General features: G+C 36.3%; 1 protein-coding gene across 1 annotated transcript in view; it reads right to left on the reverse strand.

Moving 5' to 3' along the window:
* The window catches only part of LOC755377 (WD repeat-containing protein 17), a 64,841-nt gene extending 44,414 nt beyond the window's left edge, over positions 1-20,427 (reverse strand). The window contains exons 1-3 of the mRNA XM_030981187.1: positions 20,022-20,427; positions 13,652-13,816; positions 5,438-5,849 (exon numbers count right to left, since the gene is read on the reverse strand). Of these exons, the coding sequence (XP_030837047.1) occupies positions 5,438-5,849; positions 13,652-13,765 (526 nt within the window). The 5' untranslated portion in view covers positions 13,766-13,816; positions 20,022-20,427. The remainder of the gene's footprint in view (positions 1-5,437; positions 5,850-13,651; positions 13,817-20,021) is intronic.
* Between the last annotated feature and the right edge of the window lie 3,169 nt (positions 20,428-23,596).

A 23,596-nucleotide genomic window follows, 5' to 3' on the forward strand; every position in this document is an offset into this window, starting at 1 on the left:
TGGCCACTATTCTTCTTTAATTGATTATGTATTCAATATTTTGTTCACACTCATTATTATCTGAGGGGTCCACAATTTACAAGCTTTGCTTTTCAGTGGACCTCTCCATTTTCTCAAAGTATAAATGCAATTAAGTTTTAAAATTCATTTTTTTGTCTTCCTAAAATGTATAAATTATTATTAAGATTTGTTTATTACCAATGTAACTATGTTTTGTATACATTTTACATTGTATTCGTTATTATGTATTGTATTTTGTTGGAAATGAAAAAATAAAAATGAATGAATGAATGAATGAACTACAGTATGATTTTATGCCTCTTTACCTATTAAACCAAGATAAATAACCAAAATTCCACACAGTGAGTTGAATAATCCTAATTATGGTCCTTGCCTCTGCATACTTCATCCTAACAAATCAATACAGTACCATGCTGCATGTTAAAGCTTATCTGCCATAGTTTACAGGAGGGATTAGACTGCCCTAAAAGGTCACTGGACAGGTGGTTATCTCATCAACTCAGCTCTCAGTTAACATAAGAAAAAGAGGATCATGGGGGACCAATGGTCACCGATTAGGCATTGTTTGTCATATAGAGGGCACAAGTAGCTACAAGTAGTGCAGAGGGCCTTTAAAAAGCATTACTCAAGGAATACTTTGCCTTGAAATGTCATAGTCAATTTGTCCTGAGTTCTGGTCAACTTCTAGAGACCTAATTCTGTTACCCTGTGATATCACTATTTATAGATGCCTATTCATCCAGTATTGCTGTCATTTTATTCTGCTCCCTAGATACTAGTAATCTGTAAAGACTTCCAAAGCCTATCTGTAAAGAGACGCCATAAAGCCCCCAGGCATCCACAATCAATACATGTGGATTGCAAGTGGAAAAGAGAGCATCTGGAATCAAACAAACACAGCTGTAAAGATTTTGAGACAATCTTCAATCATAAGATTCATTATCTAATCATATTGGGTATTAAAAAGTGCAAACAATAAATTAGCATCTCTATGAGGGGATAAAATTGCCATGCAAAGGATGTTTAGTAACGTCTGAACTGTGTTTTAATATATATACATGTAGTTTGTATTCAGCAACATGACTAACATACTTCAAACATTATTGATATCACAAACTAGGTATTAATGCAAAAGGCCCAGCAGGGTTGCATTAGTTGTGATATTGAAAAAGAGATATAATGTGGGAACCATAATGAACACACATGCTCACTATCTGCATAATTACTGGAAGGGTGCATTTGTTTCGCAAAGATGTTACTAATGAAATCATTTCAGCTTAGTTCTGAAGAAGACTAGCTGAGACTTAGAATCAGACAATGTCCCAGACAAATATTGTATATATCAAAACAATAGATTTAAGGCCCCCCCCCCCCTATGATCTCGGCCGTGAAACGACCGATCACCGCAAAAATTTGCATACATGTCAAGTGAAGTGTATAGAATACTATGGTAATTTCAATTTTTTGAAAAATTCACTCATTTGTATATTTATGGTAATTTATGCAAATAAGGTCATCAAATTCACATTTTTGCTCAGAAATCAGACATTATTAATATTTAAGCATTCTTTCTCACTACATATATTTGTTAGACCATTTGGAATAATAATACAACACAAAAAATTGAAAAACCAGGGTTATCCCTTATGTTATCTATTGGTTTGATAATTGCTTATGTATTTCTTTGTTTTTTTAACTTATGTATTTTATTGCTTTTGTTGTTTTATTTCATTTCTAACTATAATTCAACTATTTTGACCCCAAAATTAACACCTAAACTTTAAACAAGACCAAATAACCAATGTTTTATCTCTTTATTTGAAAAATGAGATTTCCATATGTTTTGTACACAAATAAAAAAAAATGAGCAATTTTCGGGCTGACATGCAAAGACAAAAGGACACGTGACTTTGTGATGGTAGGTTCGAAAAAATTTCTTTCAAAAGATGCGCAAGACTCAAAAGAAAAAAGTCACAAAATTTCAGTGCAAGATTTTCTTGCGTTAAAAAATGATCGCGAAAAATGTCGAGGGGGGGCTTCCAAAGGCCCCCCCCCCCCCCCCCCCGGGCTAAATAGGATTGACAACAAAAATAGTACTTTAATCAGTTTTGAATCTCTAATACATGTGTACATTAAGTGGACAATCAAATTTTGTTGAGAAGTTTCTGACAGGCCATGTAGGCTACGTGCTGTATCAATTTGTAAAATATCAATTAAGAGGGATAACCCCCTCCTCCTAATTTCTGCAAAATCTTAACAAGAAATTGCATGTAAAATTTTGGCTAACAAATGAGTGTGCATTTCCTCATGTAAATATCTTGGCAAATCTAATACCGAGGAAGACACTTCTACAGGAATTCAACCATTCATTGGCAATACAGTACAACACATTACCATCTACTGAAGATCGCATGTTCTAAACCTAGACAATTTAAAGTAGTCACCCAAAGAATCAAAAGTGTTTTGAATTGATGCAAAATTCATATCATTGCGAAGGGGAAGCCTTACTGATCAAATATAACAACTTCTCTCTTCAAAATATGTTCAAGGCCTGCAGTAATCAGCTCTCAAAAATGTTAATTTTGAGATCCAGATTTTCTGCCTTTAACGGTCCTCCATAGAGCGTCAGGATTTGTGACGTCATATATGCAAGACAAAGCTAGCCACAAAATCCCATTTAAAGCCTTTCCATTATATCTACATGTACATGTATATGATTTTTCAGCAAATTCTTTGTGTTTTTCAAGAGAAAATCTTTCCATCCATATATAATTTGTCCATAATTATCAGTTTTCTTTGGATGACTACTTGTAAGCTTCAAGGCAGCAAACCCCAATCATGTACAAGTCAATCCACAATGAATTCATTTATACATCATCAGATCCCCTGGGTGCCATTCCATCTAAGAAAGCTCTGCGTCGTAATCTTAGAAAATCATGAGATACACTGGCTGCAGGTATTTACAAAGTAATGTAGATTTCAAACACAAAATCAAATGCAAAACAGCATTTCAATCCACTTTGATTAGAATATGGACAGTGATAAATGATTGCTGCAGGCCTTAATTTCAGCAAGATTATGTTTTAGTTATCAAACTGGTAATGTATACCTTGCTGGAGAAAAATGAGTGTGATATAGTCTCTTTGAACAGAAATTTCTAAACTAACACTACGCTTCGTTTAAATTCATGCTATCAACAAAAGTGTTAGATTGTTTCTTTCAATATCCAACAGGCATACATACATGTATGCAGTTGTATATTAATAAGAGTAAAATAAATGTGAAAATTAATATCAAAAGTAGCAGTATTCATGAGGACTGTATTGCAATTTGCTTGATAAAATATATTTTCTCTTGAGAAATACAGTGTGTATATCATTTATGTACAGTACATGTAACTGAACAGACAATTACAAAATGCCATCAGAAATGACAATTTCAGAGCAATGCGACAGTTTATATCTAGTCAAATCTACTATATTATTTAACCAAACATGACATCTCCATCAACTAGAATCTGGAAATTGTGTGCATATCATCAAGGATTATTAAAACATGAACTCACTACGTGTAAGACCACAGGCATACAAGACATGCTTATACTCTGGACCGACTAGTAGCAATGTTTACATAGACACTTTTACATCTACTGAAGACAGTTAATGTCAATATTGACATAGCTCGTGTTTCTATCTGAAGGGTCTGAAATTATATGAGAGGGAGGATAGACAGGGAGAGGGAGAGATAGAGACAGAGACAGGTAGAGATAGAGGGAGAGACAGAGACAGGGAGAGGGAGAGATAGAGATAGAGACAGAGACAGGTAGAGATAGAGGGAGAGACAGAGACAGGGAGAGGGAGAGATAGAGGGAGAGACAGAGACAGGGAGAGGGAGAGATAGAGGGAGAGACAGAGACAGGGAGAGGGAGAGATAGAGGGAGAGACAGAGACAGGGAGAGGGAGAGATAGAGGGAGAGGCAGAGACAGGGAGAGGGAGAGGCAGAGGCAGAGACAGGGAGAGATAGAGGGAGAGACAGACAGAGACAGGTAGAGATAGAGGGAGAGACAGAGACAGGGAGAGGGAGAGATAGAGATAGAGACAGAGACAGGTAGAGATAGAGGGAGAGGCAGAGACAGGGAGAGGGAGAGATAGAGGGAGAGACAGAGACAGGGAGAGGGAGAGATAGAGGGAGAGGCAGAGACAGGGAGAGGGAGAGATAGAGGGAGAGACAGAGACAGGGAGAGACAGAGGGAGAGACAGAGAGAGGGAGAGGGAGAGATAGAGGGAAAGACAGAGGGAGAGACAGAGGGAGAGACAGAGGGAGAGACAGAGAGAGGGAGAGGGAGAGACGGAGACAGGGAGAGGGAGAGATAGAGGGAGAGGGACAGATAGAGATAGAGGGAGAGACAGAGACAGGGAGAGGGAGAGATAGAGGGAGAGACAGAGACAGGGAGAGGGAGAGATAGAGGGAGAGACAGAGACAGGGAGAGGGAGAGATAGAGGGAGAGACAGAGACAGGGAGAGGGAGAGATAGAGGGAGAGACAGGGAGAGGGAGAGATAGAGGGAGAGACAGAGACAGGGAGAGACAGAGGGAGAGACAGAGAGAGGGAGAGGGAGAGATAGAGGGAAAGACAGAGGGAGAGACAGAGGGAGAGACAGAGGGAGAGACAGAGAGAGGGAGAGACAGAGACAGGGAGAGGGAGAGATAGAGGGAGAGGGACAGATAGAGATAGAGGGAGAGACAGAGACAGGGAGAGGGAGAGATAGAGGGAGAGACAGAGACAGGGAGAGGGAGATATAGAGGGAGAGACAGAGACAGGGAGAAGAAGAGATAGATGGAGAGACAGAGGGAGTGACACTGGGAGACAGGGAGATTAAAGGATGAAAGAGAGATGCAGATCAGGGGATAAGACAGCTCTAGACAGTGTTTAGAAAAAAACAGGGAGGGAAGAAAAAGTGACAAGGGGATATAGAGCTGGATAATTACTGTGTGTTACAGAGACAAGTGAGACAAAGAAAAGAGGGAAGGCAAGTGGGGAAAAGATAATTATATTTGTGTGCAGCAGAAGCAGGTAGACAAGAAAAATAAAGGACAGGAAAATGACATAAAAACAATAATAGAATGAATAACAAGTAGAGGAGAATAAAAAAATACTTTGTGAAATTAAATGCAATTAAATTCCCTGATCTACCGCTGTTATGGTATGTAGGTTTCCAAAAAATACAAATGTACAACACTTGCTCCTGCGACAAGGGCTCAGTGTCAATCCCCTACATTAACATTCTTAACTTCAACCCTGGAACAAAAACTTTACCTAACATTAACCCTAATCCTTTAACCCTAACCCTATACCTTTGAGGAAATAGAGCGCAGGAGCAAATGTCGGGTCACCTCCATTCCTTTCCTGTACTCACCCACTGTAAAGAAGGATAGGCTTCCATTCAGATGTCCAGTGACCAGCTTTCCAATCTGCTTGTGATGCAATCGGACTAGGGTGACCTCTGAACCAAAGTTAGCTGCTTCCTTGTGAGGGGTGATGCTGTTAGCATGCTGCATGTTCCAGACTAACAATGGGCCACGCCCGCTGCAGAAGCTCAGGATGTTATCATCCACCATGGACCAGCTGAGAGACGTAGGGGTAGCTCTCGTCCCCTCCAAGGAGTATGCAATCCTCTGCTCCGAGACATGCCACACGATGATTCGGTTGTCTGTTCCCGATGTTGCGAAGAGGTCAGAGTTTTTAGGGTGCCAAGCGAGGGCTGTGATTGTCTTGCGATGCTCAGCTACGATGGAGTGCAGTTTGAATTCATTGTAGACCCTATCCAGCTAGAAAGATGAGAGAAGAAGAAACAAATATATTTCATTTAAATAAAGTAAAATAGTAATCGTTTGAATTGTCATGAAGGATTTAATGTGGTGTGATTAACATTAAAAGATAATCTGTTTACTTTCAAAGTATTACATACATTACATCACACACAGGTTCTTTTGAAAGTTAAATTCTGCTTCATGCTCCATTTCTCCAGTTGTTGAATGCCACGGTTCACCCATGTCATGTCTAAATAATGCTTTAAGGTAGTGCTCTCCTGGAACTTGGAAGTGAGGTGGATTCATTGTTCCTGCTGTCATTATTGCATGATTGAAGCAAATTATGTAACATTCCCTGACAGACAAAAACAATTAATGAGCAAACTATAATGCCCGGCTATATTGGGAAAGGCAACCTTAATTATTGTGACATTATGGTCTTATGGACTATTTATCCATTTCTACTTTCATGTTTGATCTAGTCAATGAAAATTTCCCTCATATTTTGATAGAGTACTGTGATATTATAGAACATAGCTATTCCACAAGACAAAAAGAAGGTGGACAATTACGTCTTACAAAATTAAGAACCACACAAGGTCAATTTTCATTGTCTTTTGTGGGCAGTGAATTTTGGAATTGATTACCTGTTGATGTCAGATTGACAAGGTCTAGAAATAGGTTTTGGAATTCTGTTACAATTAAGTCATTTGTTGAACAAGTTATGAATGAAATATCAAGTGTACACAATTCATAATTCATATTTTACATTATTAGTTTGTATATTGTAAGAAATTGTTGAGTACTGATTCTTGTTTTTGTTTTTTTAAGTATCGATTGTAAAAGTAAATTCATTTTTTTTTTTTTTTTTTTTTTACGTTCTCTAAAGTGATTTGTACCAAAATACTTTGTTTAGCTGTTTAAGGGGTTAGGCTCGACTAGCACATGTGCTATTATCTGGCCCCTTTTACCAACCAATGGTTTTTCTTCTTGTTTATGTAAATTATTGTATGAAATGTATTGCTGTTGGTAAATAAATCAAATCATAAATCAAAATCAAATTTTCATATTTGTCATATATGACAGACTGTGACTAACAAACTTGAGCTGAGACTTACCTAGCTGAGAGAGATTTAGTACGGAATTTATGGAAAGCCTTTGAATGTAGGCCTGTGTTTTTAAACTTTCCTGATGAATTCTGTATGGACTATACATGTAAGTATACAGGCTTTCACTACATCATACTTCATCTTAGTTTAATACCACAACAGACATTCATATATATACCTATGTTGATGGATTAAATTCATTTACAGCGGTGAGTGACAACAAGCAACTGTGCTAATTCAATAAATCTACCAATCAAGCACTTAAATCTCTCATATCTCCCTCAAGTATCCTCTACCTTCAAAATTAACCTTTTCACTCTCATCCATTTACACCCCCCCCCCCTCCCCCTATGAGGGTTGACAATACATTTCTCTCAAAGAGTTAGAGGTACATGTACTACATGTACATGTATGTCCCATTTGCAGGCCAAAAAAAAGGAAACGTTAAGTTCAAATGGCATTTGAAAGATAATACTAGTTTAGAACTTCCCTCAAAATGGCAGGCCTTGAAAATGTATATACATGTACATGTGTTAAGTGGGAAAGTAACGACAGTTAGTTATCAAATTGAATAGAGGGAGCACGCTCGTCTTATTTTCAGACCCTTATACTGAATGTATGTTATTAGGCCAAATAAAAAAAAAACATGTTTAGCGTCCTGTTTTTTCAAAAAATAGGAAGGAGGCCCTTTTTTTTCTTTCAAAATGGCCGCTCAAAATGGCCGCTCAAAATGGCCGCTCAGAATGGCTGCTCAGTACAATTTCCCTGACAGTCGGGCTATTTTTTAAGATGGCCGCCAACATTTTTTTTAATTTTTTTTTAATCAGAAATGGTTCCATTTTTGGAGTGTTTTTCATGTTTTTTTTCTTTAAATTTTTTTTTTTTTTTTTTTTTTTAATTTTAAAAATAGGAGGCGGCCCCCAAAAAGGAAGCGGGCGGGGACGCTAAACATGTATATTTTTTTTAATGGCCTTATCAAAGAAAAAGAGAAGTCATACTCAATACTGACAGTAAAGTCTAGAAAGTAAACAGGTTTCCTTGCATAATTTGAATATTAGCTAGACACTGCTGACGTTTAAATTTCACAGATAGGATATACATGTATGTGACATATTCATAATTCCTGCAAAGTTCTACAGAATTTGATGACATAGTGGCAAAAGGGATACTACCTTTAAAGGTAAACTGCTAAAGACACGCTCTAATAAAATAAATTGTAATTTCTGAGAAAATAGAAATTTAATGCACATTTTTTATACAGTGTGATGAATTTAATTATTTAATCTACTAGAGTGATGAAAGAATGCAAGTCATGTAGTACAACGTTGCAGTGCATTCAATTATTTATAAATCCAATAGGCATATTAGGCACCTCATGATTAAAATAGAGCAGTAGCAGTAGAACAGTGTAGTTTCACACACACAATGCAGGCTTTACTTGACAGTGAATAGGTTTTCAATTTGAATGTTACCCTGTACCCTGAAGATATGTTACATGTACGTGTATATGCTCAATTTCATGTAAAAGGCCAAAGTCTGAATAAATGGTGTTGCTGAGAGGGGCAATTTGAGATCAGCTCAGAAAAAAGTGTCCAGTTGTTCAGACCAAGTGTTATGGGGAGCGGTCATTTAATTACGCTGCCCCTGCACTTTTGACCAGTATCTCATCTCATAAAAAGAAAGCATTTGCAATTTATAAGTTTAAAATTACTCCCCTTAATTATAATGTTCTTGTTTAAAAAGCGTTTTGACTGAGTTACAGTCTGGCATTAACAGCCCCTATTTCTCCCTTTCATATATCCTTCTTCCTTTAAGCGCATGGAGACACTACGGCAGTGATATGTGTTATATAAGCACTGTAGTATTATCATTATCATTAAGGGTGCAGTGATGTACCACTGTGCACAGGATTAAGTCTACATGTCTAAGAAGCAATGCATTTCAAACCTACACTCAAACATCAAGCATCAAGCAGACAAATTGATAGTCTGACAAAAGCTTATTGCTTTTAACAGACAAATTCTTGAGCCTCACTTGGATGATTTTGTGCAGCAACTTCTGAACAAAAAAATCCAATCACTAAACAATAGATTCCACATACTCCAACATACAAATATAGTTTTCATTGTGATACAAAAATTGTATGTCTACATACATATGCATGTAATTTACATGTACTTGAAAATACTTGCAAAATGATTTGTTTTTTGTTGTTGGTATGGATACCAAAACTCAAGAAAATCTGAAGAGCTTCAATCAAATATTGACATCCAATTTACGAACATGCTACAGGTAAGAGTAAAACTCAAACATTGTTCTCTTTGTTCTCTGTGTTTTGTTCATCAGTTTGCTCTTTCTATCTCATCTATCCCCCACCCCTTCTCTCTCTCTCTCTCTCTCTCTCTTAATCTGTATTTCCCTCTGTATTTCCCTCCCTTTCTCTTTCGTTTCTGACTTGTCAACGATGTTTAAAAATTCTGGGTTTCTAACTGATCCTTCTAGAAATATTAGCCCTTTTCATATCTCTCTCTCTCTCTCTCTCTCTCTCTCTCTACATTGTACGTGTACCTCTCTCTGTCTCTCCCTCCCCTCCCACTCCCGCCCCCCCCCCTCTCTCTCTCTCTCTCTCTCTCTCTCTATGTATGTCTGTCTGTCTCTCTCTCTGTATGTCTGTCTCTCTCTCTCTGTCTCTGTCTCTATCTCTCTCTCTCACTCTCTTTCTCTCTCTCTATGTATGTCTCTCCATCCCTCTTCCTTTCTCTTTCTATTATTTACATGTCTGTCTGCATATTATATCAGGTCACACATTTTCCTCTTATATTTCCACAAGAGTCTGCAATTCTACACCATCTCTCTATCAATATTTGGTGTAGCCAAGCTGAACAAAAACAGACCTGGTTACCATGGATACCTAATGAATAGCTCAGCTCACACATGTGAATTTCTTCAAAAGTGATTCCATTTATAACTACCGGTACATTTATCACACTGCAGTGAAGGCTCAGTGAAATTTCCCCGACAGTGGTCACTTACAGGATGGCTCCTAACAAATGGCCTCTAGGTGAAGAGCCTACATTTATACAACGGCAAAAAATTCAGATCCATGGGTCAATTACATATATTAAAGGCCTACATGGAAATATTATCTCCCATAAATGAAGAATTCAGCAATTTGGGAACATTGATACTCTTGACTGGAGGACATGACATTTGAAAAACCCAACTTTGGGTAATTGTTGTCAATCAATATAAATCAAAGGATCATAGGACACAAGAGTTGCCATCACTTCAGCTCAAACATTTTATGTTAGTTGCTTTAAAGCCTGTTGTCCTACTTGTAGCTACTTGCTCCCTCTATATTTAAAACTTCCCCAATTGGTGCCTGTTGGTCCCCTATGATCCTCTTTTTCTTATGTTAGTTGAGAGCTGAGTTAATGAGATAGCCACCTGCCAGTGCGGTCTGATCCCTTCTGGCCCAGTAGTATTGACGGTCTTAAAATGCTTTTTTTTGGGGGGGAAGGGTGCAACGAAATAAACCATTTAATAATTAAAATCAATGACCCTCACCGAAAAAGATATTACGTGTATATATATCTATAAATAAAACAGATTTTTGTTCTTTTTCTCATGGTTTTTTTTGTTGTCGCTGTGTACCGGGTATTGCTACAGTGTAAGGCTAGGCATCTTGTGGCATTTGTGATAATATGTAAATGTAGCTGCCAATCTGTCAAAATAATGCACTCTTATACTGTACATTCATTAAGTATTGAAGTGTTGCTACTATTGATCCAAATGAGATTTTTGTCATGTACATTAGGTCGAGTCACATTAAAAAAATATCATTATCACTGAGACTATACACTTTACACTGATTTGATCCAGAGATTAGATGATTTTTTTTTTCCTTTGAATTTGCCGAACATCAACAGTCTACACTTTTCAAATGATTCTGATATTTTAGCACATTCTTATATTTGTTGCCATAGGTTTGGCATTTTCTCTTAGCACAGAAAGGATGAAGCTGATCACAGCATAGACAGGCATACATCATCTATCATGGGCAAGTGATCAACAAATGGTCGTTTATGCCAAGTCTGATAAATAATGAATAATTCTGGATTTACATACTTCTAGCACTCAGTACAAATTAAAGTCACCAAGAACTTTACAGATAAATTGATTATGATGGTGGTTGTGGTGGTGGTGGTGGTGGTGGTGGTGGTGGCGGTTGTGGTGGTGGTGGTGGTGGTGGTGGTGGTGGCGGTTGTGGTGGTGGTGGTGGTGGTAATTAAACTAATTATGTAATCAAATCAGTGTTGACAACAATATGACACTACCGGTAATCATTATGACAAAAAAGTTTGTAACAGAGATTCATAAAATCAGGGACATTAATTACAATGGTTGTTTAATGTCATGAAACTATCAATTGTTGAAATGTCAAGCTTTTGTGCCAGGCTGTCATTATGACAATTCTGCATATATACGAACATGTATGTGCATATGTATTTTTCAACCACAGCCCCCCCCCCCCTCCCACCCCGGAACATGATCCAAAGTACAGTAGAAATCAATAAGCCACTACGGAGATACGATCTGCACTTGGGCAGACAGATTTAAAGGTCATTTGTACAAATCTGTAAAAACCCATCAAGATGATTGCTGGATATGTGTTCATGAAAGTTATAATGTAAACATTATTCATTTATGCACCCACGGTACATTCTATGATACACCAGTGGAAGTATTGTTTTCAAGAGGACAAACAGAAGGTATTCATGAAGCACCTCCATCACTTTGGCAGTGATTATTCTAAAACTGACTGATTTTTTTTTCCTCTCTGAAGTGGTCGTCTATTCATGTGCAAAAACACAGTATCAATTCAAAACATGTGTCATGCATTTGCGAATTTTTCTAATTTACTTCAAACTTTGTTTTTAAAAAAAGATAACATTTTTTTTAAATAGGGGGAAAAAAGTCAAATTCAAAGCACTTCTACATTTAAGAATCTAACTTTATACTTTAAGCGTATAGAGACATATTTTGTATAATGCGCTATAGAAATATAATTTATTATCATTATTATTACAAGTTGTATGTTTTTCTAGGTTTTCTAGATTTTCCTACCACACTTCGGATTTGATTTTATCTTATGACTGTGAAATTCATCAAGCTGATAGCACTACTAGAGCTTGAATCAGACAAAACATAAAATAAAATAATATGTTACCAGTAACATACATCCAACTTGCTCTTCTTCATTTCCTTCTTAGGGTAGTCTTAAAACTAGACACTCATTTTATACTTCACTTGCTTCATTTCACACTTGCTGTACAATGTACAGTCGGTACATGTAGTCTTAAAGTAAAAAGTAAATTTACATGCTTCATTTGGTGCTTATTTTTCTTGGTTATAAAGTAATCCACTTCCAACTGACATTGCAAGTACAAATACATATTATATCCTGGTATAAATAAACAATGAACGTGCAATGTAATGGGGGGACCTAAAGCTTTGTAATCAGGAGCTCTACCATAAGTCATTTAGTTTGGTGGTGGAGGCAAATTTCTTCTACTTATCTTGGACTTACGTATCCGAAGTTAAATCATTAGAAAATTACGACAAAAAATGTATAACAAACATTTTCAAGTCAATATCCTTGCCTGTGTCAAATTTTGGGGGACAAACTGAAAGGGTCTTTAAGCTACACATAAATGTGTATACTGTACATGTTTGTATTTAATAAAGAGATGCAAATCTGCATTTTTAAAGGGACTTGGTAACATTGTTCAGATGAGAGAATATGGTGCTAAGTAAGTGATTTCAATGCTAGATGTAAAATTAAAGATAATCTGAAAGTTTGAGTGAAAACCGACCATTATCAATGATACAAATTGGGAAAAACTGATCTGATCGATTCCAGAATTCTAATTCTATTCAATTTGAGGTGAATGTAAATCGTCACAAAGCAATGAATTAGCTCTGTACCATTCCAGACATTTAAGTGTCGAAAGATTTGTAAAAGCCTGTTTTATGTCTTATTTTCATGGAAAAACGGTTGGGAGAACTTACTGTTAGAGGGTGTTGCACAGTGACGCCTTCAAAGAAAACCATAAATATCTTTGTGGTTTGAGAATTTGTTCAGGATTTTTTGCATGTTAGAGGGTAAGTACAGTAGAAGGAATATAATAAGTAACATTTCATACAAAAATTACACATTTTTTCATCAACCTTCAACAATGTTACAGAGTTACTTTAAGCTGACGGATGGGAAGTTCACTCCAATTTCTATCTACTGCTAATTTCACCCCCCCCCCCCCAAAAAAAAAATTGAAGAAAAGTAACTAATTCTTTTTGGCAAACCTCGATGGAATCCTCATTGCCCACTCACATCAGGAGTTTTGTGCACTAAACATGTTGCATGGGGTGCATTAGCGGGGTGTGCAAGGACCCACATAGCTTTAGGACCTTCTACCATACTTGTGGGCTTGTGGCAATGTTATCCTAGTCATAACTTGTGATTACAACATTGAAAGGAGCACCAAAAACCTGTGCTGGTGTCAATGACCCCCTATGAGCAAAGTAAACCGGAAAATTAATTTTCTGCCACCTTCCCCCTCCCGCCAAATAACCACCACCACGACCATGAACACAGTGCTGTATCTTGATTAATTTCAAGCCGAGCACGTCATCTTGGGGCTCTTAGCTTACCTGGTAGATATAGACAGCTAGAGTAGCACAGTATGCAAATCTATCTCCTGAGGCAGCACAGACATCTCTGTTCCATGGCTGACAGCCTGCAGCTAGTAAGCTTGTCTGTCTCATCGTAACGTGTCTCTATGCTTGATACATCCTTAAACCTGCTGCTGGTGGTCCCTGTAATAATAGAAAAGTGCCATTTGAAGTTAATTTCTTCATTTGTTCAAGTCAGTAAGTAATATCTTTGACAAATGAACAGAAAATGTGTAACATCTTGTTACATTTCAACTAAAAACAACAAACAAACTTGAATAAGTCCCCCCCCCCCCCCCCCCCAAGCAACTCATCATAATTGTTTACACCAATTTACCAAGAATGGACTATGCCTGTGGTTATGATGTGATATTTCTGTGAAAATCAAAGGTATCTGTCAATTCATGCTTGAATGAGTACCAGAACGTCTTAAAGACAAACTGGCCACATTTAAAAATTACAAGATATGCATTTCTCTAGTGCACTGAGAGTGACAGACGGTCAGATACATATGTCCTTGCTGTGTGTACATATATTGCACTGGTTAATGACCTCATGACAACCTGTTGGTCCATTATTGCAAGGTTAACTGAGCTGAGCACAAGTTGAAAGAAAACCAAGTTAGAATGCAATGTCAGTAAATCATTTTAGAAGGTTAAATGGAACCTGTTCCTCTTGAAAGCCCAATTAAATAGTAGTATTGACACTACTTTAATAAAGTTTGAGTCTTGGTTACGTTTTCCTTTTCTGATTAGTTATGTTTATTCAACCATGAATATTGGGTTCAAGGTGAGCAGGGTGTTAGGAGATCATAAACCAGACATAAAATTTGCATCGTTTTGAAGATTTATTTTTCATTTTTCAGTTATGTGAGTCTTATTTTTTGTTTACAATAACACTTATTAACAGAAAATTCAAAAGATCTTTTTTAACTTTCAAATAAAGGGATGCTTTTTACCTAAATTTGGCTAATCATATTATACAAGTATTTCTAAGGTATAATCTACACAAATTTTAAAGTAGACTATATTGCATTTCTTATTCCCTGGTACTATTTTCAATCTTTTTTATTCCTACCATAATTCATTTAAATATTAGATCTAGCAGTTTTCCTTCAATTACTTTTTTAAATCCGGTGGAATTGCGACTAAGTAAGGCTATATCTTGGCTCCTCTTCTCCCCGATAGTATCAATTTCACAAGATGTCTAGCTAATCAATATTTTAATAAGCTCTTCGTGAAACAGTTTAGGAAGATCAGAGACATCTCTGTAGATGGCGAATAAAGTATTTTTTTTCTCTTTTCCTCATAAGAGGCACTTTATTACTTTATATCATTTTAACAACATTGCATATAGAGTTTAATTACAATATATATATATATATATATATATATATATATATATATATATATATATATATATATATATATTCGCAATCAACAAACTGATATAATAAAATAGGGGAAACAAAAGGAAAGTGGAAGGGAAATATAAATGCGTTAAAGGTTCAACTAAGAAATATTCATCTTGATATTACTTATTAATTGTTCTTGGTTTCTGTATTGCCAATTGGCATAAAACATAAAATCGCTTTTGAAAGTCATCCAAATTGAATGACTATTGAAGGATTTACTTCTAAGATGATATACACCTTATAAATTGCATATTGTGCGTAAACAATTAGTACGTTCATGAGCAGAAACTCCGGGTCTTCAATGTTGAAACCAATTAATATGATTTTTTCTCCTAACTCAATATCTTTTTGGAACAAGTTCGTTACCAGATGATGAATTTTTTGCCAAAAGACTGCGACTTGGCGACATCTTAGCAAAATGTGTATAAACGATTCTGATTCATTGCAATATGTAAAAAGCATATCGGATGTAATTTTCCACTTGTAAAGATTATCTTTGAAGGGTAAAACTTTATGAAGCAGTTTGAAATTAAATTGTCTTACTCTGTTGTCTTTGAACTTTTTTAATTTAAAATCTAAAACATGCCTCCACTCAAAATTGATTGGTAGTTGCAGTATTTCCTGCCAAAACAATGACACCGGAGGATTTTATTTTTTGAACTCATTCCAAAGAATATAAAAGTGTTTTGCTCTCATGAGACTTAATTTAATGAAGTCGCAGTTCGATATCTCAAACATTCCTTCAGAAACTTCTTTGGCAATTGGATTAAAATTGGTATTTCTTATTTGTTCTACCCATACTTTTGGAAAAGCTCTTTTTAGTTTCGAAAGTGTGAAGCTATCTAATAAAGAACTTGTACCCAAACGTTCGAAGAGAGTGTTGCTTGACACCCATTGACCGTATTCAAATACATCACTAACTTTACAGATTCCATTTACATTCCATTTTTTTAAAAATCAAACATTTCGTTCATGTTTGATGTTACTGTTATACCACAGAATTTCATTACATATGTCTCTTACATTCAGGAAATGAACATATCTTATTTCGCACCAGTATGTGAGTAAGTTAGCATAGAATATCGGTAACTTATACATCTTACATAGCGAGAACATGTCTTTGCTTGAGCAGTTTACTTTCAAAATTAATGGTATGTCTTGAATAAAGTTATGACTGTCTTGTCGTTGGTTTCGAGGACCGGGCGTCGGGCTACTGAGGCAAGTAAATCTATCTTGCTTAGCAGCTATGCCTAGACAAATGTGGAAATAGGTTCCAGAATGCTGTAAACTATATAGCAGCATGATTTTTTTTACTTGCACGTCACTATTTTACTGTATAAAACAATTGTACACCCTTTTGTTGTCTGCACCTTCACCTGCTGTCACAACACATCCCATCCCAGTATAGCTTGGAAAAGCTGCTTCAGGGATTACCTCATCAAGTAAGTATCAAGGAACTTGAGAGGGAACAACAGTAACATCAATCTAATTTTCAAAATGAAATTGAAAATTAAATATTTGTAGAAGGGGTCTATGAATAACGAATGTGTATGAATATGAATTATGATTATGATTAGTCTATCCAATATATCGTCGGTGGGGTGACAAAACCTAGTATCTCAAAAATCATGAATTTTCAGGAGAGCAAAAAAACTTTCCTTTTAGTGCTGTGACACCGTCCTTTCTTTTTCAAACTGGAATATTTATACAATTTTTAATGTCATTGTTGAAATACAGTAAAATAATTGTTTTTATATTTGAAAGTGAGTTACGAGGTTTTTGCGTTTATCTACATTGAGATATGAGTTTTTAGTTTTTATTCAAATTGAGATACAAGTTCTTACTTTCAACTCTGAATGAGTTACGAGAATTTGGTTGAATAAGTTACGAGGATTTGAATACACTAACTTCGGTAGTTCTACTGACTGTGTTAGGCCGTGTGTAGGAAAAGGAATTACATATCTTATGTTACGAGGTTTTGTCAGTGCAGCTTCAAAGGGGATTTCAATTCAATTCAATTCAGAACTTTATTTCAGACTCATCTACACAAGGCAGAGGTCCATAAAACATATGTTACATAGATATATAGGGAGTATAAACATGATGAGTATAATAACAACAAATCTTACAAAGAGTATTTATAACTAAACTATACTAGGCCTACGTACAAACAATCTAAACTCTAAGAGTAACATGTAACCTGCATACATGTATGTAAGGTTGATAACAGCATAACAATCTAACTCTTAGACCGAAAACTTCAGTCTCTCTAATCGTCGGTTGTTCCACTGAGACTACGTCTGGCTCCACTAGACCTCCGATTATAGAGACTGAAGATTGTCCTATCGGGACTGTACGGAACCAATGGTTCGGTTCGGCAGGACCGCGATGAATGAGATATGCTACGAGATTTTCACTCTTTACATCCTCACACATGCTGCAATATGACAATAATTAGAGTCTAATTAAAAATAACATATATATAGCTTATTTGACTTACGATAGCTTGCTCATTTAGATCCTAAATTAATGATTAATCCGAGAAAGTCTCGTCGTCAACATTATCCGTCTTGGTTTTAGTTGATGAATATTAATTTTTTCTTTTCGAACGTCCAATAGCTACCGTAGCTACATACGAGTCGGCCCGGCTTGACCAACGAACTCCCACGAAACGAGTGCTCTGATTGGCCATTGGCTATGTTTTGGTAGGTGGACCCGGAAATATATCGGCCGCCGGGTAATATTTCGAATGCATGAACGTAAGTGCTTCGCGGTTCTGAGGAACAAATTGGATAATTCATATAAGTAAGTCCGAAAATTTCACATTCTATAATAGGTTAGCAAATTTTGAAAACTGTAATTAGGAGATATATAGACCGACCTAATTTACATCTGATGTAGAAATCAGGAAATTAGATCTAAATAAAGAAAATCGGGGGAGAAATGTCGGTAACGAAAAGCTGTTACGCTGTGGCTCTAATTTACCCCCACGGTACGAGATCTCTGGGTTGCCATCTGTATTGGGGAATGACAACAAATGTCAGTTTTATTAAAGAAATGACCCAAATCAGATGGTTATTGCTGTCTATCTAACTCTAAGCTGTACCTGTAACTGTAAGATTAAAATAAGTACATGTATAACAATCAATAACAATCTATTGAAGTTGTATCTTGTAACAATCTGTCTCTGTTCAACTAACCAGAACGATTAACTAATAATAAATAACTATTATAAAAAAACAGACGAACAAGGATACTGGAATCCTTGGTAACAGGAACATAAGGCCATGTAAAATTGATTACATGTTGATCGTCCGGATTTTTTGAAAAAGAGGAGGAGGGTGTACCATGTTATTTGATATTTGATATTTTTCCCAAGATGGCTGCCGCGTGTACAAATAGTAATTGAATATGTACATCAACCAACGTTGCTGTAGTCAGTTTGATTTGCCCTAAAATATCAATTTTGGCTTTCTTCAACAGGTTTCTTTTTGTCTATTTTAAATATTAAATGTTGCCTTTATTTTAAATATGTAATTTGTAAATATATTGTCATTTTTGTTTTGATTTTGTAATTGTTGTTTTAACATTTATGTAGATCTACATGAATGACATGATATTTAACATTTTCATTGGAAGCCTTGAAGGCGTACCTACAGGCTAGCTTTGGTCTATCCAAGTCTGCACTACAGGAAGCTGCCTCAAGCAGAGGACGCCAACTAAGTGACATGCATACTACCATCACGTCATGATATTGAATGCCAAGTATTAAATCCTCACTCCAACATTGAAAGTACCAAGGGTGATGACCCATGCATGTATAAATCGAAATCCAGCTATGCTGCATATACCCTACCAAAGGAGTGCCAGAATGGGAGTATATGCCAGAAACCACTACCAAGATTTGTTGACTGTATCAAATGTTAAGGGCAAAATCCAATGCTCTCTCTTTCCTGAAAAGAAAAACACTGAGAACACATATATATATAGATCAAATTTCAACTCTATATTTATTTTTGACAAAGAATTAAAACAAGTTGTACTCGATTTTTTTTTTTTTTTTTTTTTTTTTTTTTTTTTTTTAATTAAAAAAAAAAAAAAAAAAAAAAAAAAAAAAAAAAAAATCAAATATCAAATAAAAGGAGGCGGGCGGAAAAAATGAAGCGGGCGGGGACGATCAACATGAAATCAATTTTACATGGCCTAATGATCAATTGGGTTAAAGTTACGAGGTTTAGTTTAAGGTAGACCGAATTTTCCGTCTCTTTCGTTCGTTAGCCTCTTATTGGGGTAGGGTCGGCTCTCTCTTTAGAGACGGAAGCCGTTTATACACATGTCCTTGCTAACGCCACGGCCAGTCCTGGTCGTAGCGTTTTGCCCCCAAAATCCCCCAAAATGTCATTTTACCTCGAGCATGTTATATTGTAAATTAGGCCTAGGCTATAATAAATCAGTTCCACTTACCAACTTGACTGAAATAATCAGTTTAATAGTCCCTTTTTAGGAAATTATGGGTCAAAATCGAAATCCATTTCTGGCCGTGGCGTTAGCAAGGACATGTGTATAAACGGCTTCCGTCTCTAAAGAGAGAGCCGACCCTACCCCAATAAGAGGCTAACGAACGAAAGAGACGGAAAATTCGGTCTAAGTTTAAGGGTGTTTGTGTGGAATTTGTGAAAAAACAGAGAAGGAGGCATTCCATGGATTTATCAGGTGGTGTCGTAGGCCATTAGGTACAAAATTATGCAAAAAAATCAAAATCTCAAAAAATTGAGATAGATCTAGATCTAGACTCTACTAGTCTAGGCCCCTAGGCCTACAAAGGTTTTGTCACCCCATCGGCGATATGTATACTATAGCATAGCATATGTGCAATGTCAAGGCAATACTTATGCCTTGTGTGTATGTGCAATATTCAAACAAATTCCAGCTCACCAGGATTATATGCAGCATTAAAAAGCCAAAAAACTGTGCGGAATAAGAGGTGTCGTTCGATCTTGTGTGCTCAGCTCAGCTCTCGAGCTCTCCGCTCCTTGTCTCATTCAGTTGCTTCGCCCACGAGATCTTGATCGGCCAGTGTCGGCAGGATCTCAGTCTCAGCTCCGCTCGCACAGCCTCAGTGACGCGACGATCAAACAGTTACAGTTTCTTGGTGAAAATCTCAAAATCCTCTTCAACCCTAATCCCAATGTTCCACTGAATTTATCAAATCCAATCAACCCAATCAAGGGATTCGTTTAAAAGAGATCAAGTAATATTAAGTGGGTTTACGTTTCCTTAGATTAGATTTAGAAACTTGTTTATGTTCGCAACAAACCTACTTGTGCTTTTGAGAAATAGAGATGGCGCTCTTTAAAATCAACGATGAGCTGAGCTGAGAAGATGATGATGATGATTGATGATGCGGTTGAACGGTTGATGATGATGATGTGGAGGAGGAGGAGGAGGAGGATGATGATGATGATGATATTGAGTTAGGAGGAGCAGGTGGAAGAAAAAGAAGAAGAGGTAGATGATTAGGAAGAGGAAGAGCAGGAGAAAGAGAAGGAGAAGGAGGAGAAGGAGGAGATGAAAATTATAATGCCATTGATGATGATGATGATGATGATGATGATGATGATGATGATGTTGATGAAGATGGTGGTGATATTGTCGTTGATGATGATGATGATGATGAGTTAGGAGGAGCAGGATGAAGAAAAAAGATGAAGATGTAGATGATTAGGAAGAGGAGAGCAGGAGAAGGTGATGGTGGTGCCCGCTGAAAGATGTTTGCCCCCCCCCCCCCCCCCCCCATTCCAAACTGCTTCCGGCGTGCCTGGGTGGTGGTGATGGTGTACGGCGGTGGAAATGGTAATAAAATTACGATGATTAACGCCCCCCCCCCTTTCCTGTTGAGCCACCTTTTGAGTTCGGGTGACCTGTACTACTTTTCATTGATCTGTATTTCACTGGCCTGTGCCCCCTTTTAAAAACCCAATCTGGCATACCTTCGTTGTACAACAAACGTACACCAGGACCCCCGGAAAAATGAGAGTAACAGATCAGTGAAAGTGTGAGAAAAATAAGAAATTTATGAATTTTAAAGTTGGGATCAATCAAACAGAAATTGGAAACTCTGTAACTTATCCCGAGAAAGTCCTTTCCATTTGCTCTGCACTAAAAATATTCAGAAATTTCCCGATCATATATTCACCCTAAATGTAATAATTGCAAATATAAATCTATACAATCGGAGGAACACATATCTTCCGTCATGAATAACTAAGAAAATAAAAGATTATGAAATTTCTGTTAAGAGCCGTTTTAGAAAGGACCTCACATAATAAGTCAAAGTGTTGTCAATTTGTGTTTTACTGATGACAACTTAATTTTTAAACATTTATAACTTTTCTCCTTTTAATTAAATATTTTTCTGCTTCTTCTTCCATAGAGTACAGTCCTCTTTGTAGAATATAGTTGCACTTGATTGCTGGGGCCGCAGCTATATTATTATAATAGACTTTCCTATATTGGTGGATCACTATTGTTATTAACCATCTTTAAATATAGCTGACACATTGTCTGCCTGTAGAACTCGTGGTCAAATTATTTATACAAAATCTTGATTGCTCTAAAATATGGGAGTTTCAGTTTAAAGCCACTGTGTGAAAAAAATACCACACACACTGTGTGGAAATTTTCGATCTCAAATTATACCGGTACTTTTAATTCACTAAACATATTCTTGAGTGATTTGGGATGTAAAATAAAAAATAAGCATTAAAAAAACTTGCGAAATGATAGAAGGATTAATTGGCCTACCATTATGAGGGTTTAGGATCGACAGAACATGTTTTACTTAATGACGAGGACGTCAGTTCAAGCTTGCTTATGAGGACCCTTTTTTCAATGTATGATTATAATGTGCATAAACATGTTAAAAATTCATACTAGTGATGATTTATATGGAAAGAATGAAAACCAATCAATCAGTCAATTAATCGTGGAACCAACAAAATAAGTAAAATGTTGTGCTCCATAAGATACGTGAGACTGTTAATGAAAGTATTATGCCATAACACAGGTAGATTATTAGGAACAAATCAAACAATCAAACCTTTGTATTGTTGGGGATTAAAACAGAAATATAATGGTATGGTATGGTATGGTATATTTTATTTATTCACGGTTAAAAACATAATACAATTGTGCCCGCATTCAGCAAAAGCTGTTTTTCAGCAGGGCCGTGATTACATTATAACAGAAAATAAAACAATGAAAATACAATTTACAAACAAATATGCAAGTTATAATAAGTGAACATTATTTACAGAAATCTAAGTACAAAATAGAATCATAGTGATAAAGTGAGGGGGGGGGGGGTAATATAAACAGTTTGAACAAAATCGGAATAATATTAAGAAAGTTATAAATGTTGAAATAAGACATAATTTTAATCTGTGCGAATCTCAAATTAGCAATTTAGAGCGTGGAATGTGACGGAAAACAACTATTTGTCGTGCACAAAAATATAACTCCTGTTTTTCTTCTATTAAAGTGCTTTCTCTTTTGGGGCACTGCTAAGATATATATTATGAATAGCATATTACCGTAGGTCCTCTAGAACAAGAAAATATCCCCAGAGTTAAAAATTTCGAAAAATGTTGACATATTTAGTCATCTTGTTTGTTGGAAAAACAGGGAAAGCTATATAGTATCCGGTGCTACGTCACATATACATTACCGATTTAGCCAATATAATGAAGTGCTTATACGAATTGTGATTACAATTTTCATAATTTCATAACTTTCTTACTTTTGGTTCGATTTCGTTCAAACTTTCACCAGTTCTATTGCTCGATTTTCTGCTTTCTTTCAGAGTGCTTGGCTGATAAGTTTAAATTTTCTTTCAACTTGTAAAGAATGTCAAATTTCTTCCTTACGCATTTGATTATTGTCTGTATATTTTCTTTCCATGAAATATCGCATTCACTTTGAATTTCTACAAAATGAAGGAACTAATGATAGTCTGAAAGGACCAGTTCAACGTGTCTTTATATATCTGATCGATTTCTGTATCATCTTATAAACCTATTCATGCAGATGCATGGGTTTCCTCGAGGCGGGTTTTCTTGGAGTTGAGTGTAGTCGAATTTTTGAATTTGTACGTAGTTACATCCAGCTACAATGATCATAACCATAAACAAGAACCCGCCTATTACAATGCCAGCAAGCATTACCACAGTAGGCAGCATTACATCAACCTGGTATAGAAGAACGCCTCGATATACCATCTAAAGAAAGACAGGTTTAATTACCAGATATCTCAGAAGTGGTCTTCCATGCTCTTCTCTGGAAACAGTGCCAAAGAAAGATGGTGTACCCTTTTTTTTCCAGTATACAGATTGTATGCATAGCAATAGTTAAACCTATGTGACTTGAAATGAATGAATCTAAATCATGGAAAGACAACAGAAAGAGGATCAAAGGATCACTGTGGAGCGTCCTGATTATTGTTTATAATGATA

Source organism: Strongylocentrotus purpuratus, unplaced genomic scaffold (assembly GCF_000002235.5).
Source record: "Strongylocentrotus purpuratus isolate Spur 01 unplaced genomic scaffold, Spur_5.0 spur5_scaffold_11, whole genome shotgun sequence".
Lineage (NCBI taxonomy): Eukaryota > Metazoa > Echinodermata > Echinoidea > Camarodonta > Strongylocentrotidae > Strongylocentrotus > Strongylocentrotus purpuratus.